The sequence below is a fragment of the Penaeus chinensis genome, chromosome 20 (genome assembly GCF_019202785.1).
Source record: "Penaeus chinensis breed Huanghai No. 1 chromosome 20, ASM1920278v2, whole genome shotgun sequence".
Lineage (NCBI taxonomy): Eukaryota > Metazoa > Arthropoda > Malacostraca > Decapoda > Penaeidae > Penaeus > Penaeus chinensis.
In genome coordinates, this window is record NC_061838.1 from 17206631 (window position 1) to 17209363 (window position 2733).

At 38.0% G+C, this 2733-nt stretch overlaps 1 protein-coding gene across 1 annotated transcript in view; it reads left to right on the forward strand.

Moving 5' to 3' along the window:
- Positions 1–2103, forward strand: part of LOC125035989 (uncharacterized protein DDB_G0271670-like) — a gene marked incomplete at both ends in the record, with an annotated part of 4800 nt that extends 2697 nt beyond the window's left edge. The window contains one exon of the mRNA XM_047628318.1: positions 1442–2103. Coding sequence (XP_047484274.1) covers positions 1442–2103 — 662 coding nt within the window. The remainder of the gene's footprint in view (positions 1–1441) is intronic.
- Between the last annotated feature and the right edge of the window lie 630 nt (positions 2104–2733).

Below are 2733 nucleotides of genomic sequence, written 5' to 3' on the forward strand. Positions count from 1 at the left end.
TGTGTGCGTGTGTATGTGATATGTCTATACAAGTATGTTAATGTGCGTATGTTGATATTTATACTTATATGCTAATATTGTTATAGTTTGCAAATTTAGTCAAGCTGGTCTAGACTCGCTTCGCCTAAAATTGCGCAACTGGCAACTCAACCGAAATGAAAATGGGTTCGAAATCTACTCGAGTGGTTAAAAGTGTTATTTATTCACATATTTCCTTAGATATTAATAACTCTTTTACTTATTCATACCCAGATATGAGCATCTACTATCACAGAAATAAATTAGGAATTAATAATTAAATGAAATACGCAATACTATATTCAGCTATCCTCTAATAGAAAGAAAATACATTAAGTCCAGCGCTTAAGTACTCTTAATATTCCGACGAGAGTGATGCCTTTATTGGTCGAGCTTATTAGTAGTGATAAAGGTCCTGTTACGAGGAATGGGGTAGACTTATGTAAATCTAAATGCCGTGAAAAACTGTTTCTTGCTTGAGGCAGTAGAAATGAAGCGAAAAATTGTTTCTGACTTGAGTTAGTTGAAAAGAAGCGGCCTACATTAGGTATATGTCATATTTGATCGCGTCTGAATGAATTAATCTTTACTGACCATATGTATTCATTTATAATAAAGTAAAGGAAGATATTGATATGTTGTGTTCTTAAAGGGAAAACTAATAACTATAATGCACTACATTATTACAAGGACAATAGATCTCAATCCTTTCTTCTGACCTCAATCATGAACCTATAGTTTTGTAAATATATAGTAATGGGTGACAACGGGTTAAGTAAACGATAGGTATTGACAATACCTGCGTAAAAAGGGTTCTTTAAGAACTCTAAGAAAAAAAAAAGACTAAATTTAGTTTTGTTTTCACAAACAAGAACAGAAATTTAATTAAAGACACAATTTCGTCTGAAATTACTATACTCTAGCAGACTACGAATTGACAAAATCGACTAATCCTCTTTCTAACCAATTTTGAATATAAACATTTATTATCAACACGTATAAGCCAGCAATATCACTTAATCTAAGACAATGACGACTTTAACGACGGAAATAAGGAAATCAACACGAGGACCTGAAAACACATCATTACACTGAAGAATCTTAAAAATTCCTTTTAAAAATATGCCACCATGTTACTGATACATGAAGCACCGGCAGCGTGGTAGACAAGGAGTTTTGCTAACAATACCACGTCTTTCTGGAGGAATGTAGCTATCCAAAGCTTATTCTAAAGTGTAAATGTATTGGTGTAGCACACTGTAATAAAATCACACATGTGTTTGTCACTGTTATGATTCCTATCATGTGTTTGTCACTATTATTATCCATAGTTTTATTATCAATATCATTGTCACTTTTGTTGTTGTTGTTTCATTGTTGGAGCTGTTGTCATCAATATCACCATGATCATCATTGTTATTACCATCATCACCATCACCATCACCATCACCATCATCATCATCATCATCATCATCATCTTCATCATCATCACCATCATCATCATCATCATCACCATCATCATCATCACCATCATCATCATCATCATCATCATCATCATCATCACCATCATCATCATCACCATCATCATCATCATCATCATCATCACCATCATCATCATCATCATCATCACCATCATCATCATCACCATCATCATCATCATCATCATCATCATCACCATCATCATCATCACCATCATCATCATCATCATCATCATCACCATCATCATCATCATCATCATCATCATCACCATCATCATCATCACCATCATCATCATCATCATCATCATCATCATCACCATCATCATCATCACCATCATCACCATCATCATCATCATCATCATCATCATCACCATCATCATCATCACCATCATCATCATCATCATCATCATCACCATCATCATCATCACCATCATCATCATCATCATCATCATCATCATCACCATCACCATCACCATCATCATCATCATCATCATCATCTTCATCATCATCACCATCATCACCATCATCATCATCATCATCATCACCATCATCATCATCATCATCATCACCATCATCATCATCACCATCATCATCATCATCATCATCATCATCACCATCATCACCATCATCATCATCATCTTCATCTTTTCTTCTTGTTTATCCCCATTATTCTTACGATCATTGCCCACGATATATAGAAACAGAAAGAGTAAGAGAAACAAGAGGAGGGGAAGGGAGGGGGAGGAGAAGGCGGGAGGATGGGGGGGAGGGGGGAGGGGCTCAGCGGTCATGCAAAAGGACTGCAAACACAAAGATAAACAGGTAAGGCAAACTGCGGTAAATTGCGGAATGAGGGAAGAGGAGGAGGGGGTGGGAGGGGAGAGAGAAACGGGAAGAGAAGGGAGGGAGAGAGAGAGGAAGGAGTAAGGAGGGGCAAGAGTGAGGGGGTGGGGAGGAGGGAGGACGGGGAGGAGAGAAGGGGAACGAGAGGGAGGGAGGTTGAGGGAGGGGAAGGAGGGGAATCAGGGAGAGAGGGAGAGGTGGAAAGAGGGGAAGGAGAAATATAGATGAAGGGAGAGATAGAAGAGGAGGAAGAGAGAATGAAGTAGAAAGAGGGGGGAGGAGAAAAGAGGGGAAGAGGAAAAGGGAGAGAGAAAAAGGGAGTAAGATAGAGAGAGAGAGTCAAGAAGCGATAAATAGTAAAAAGGGGTATTACAAAAAGAAGAAAATAAAGACG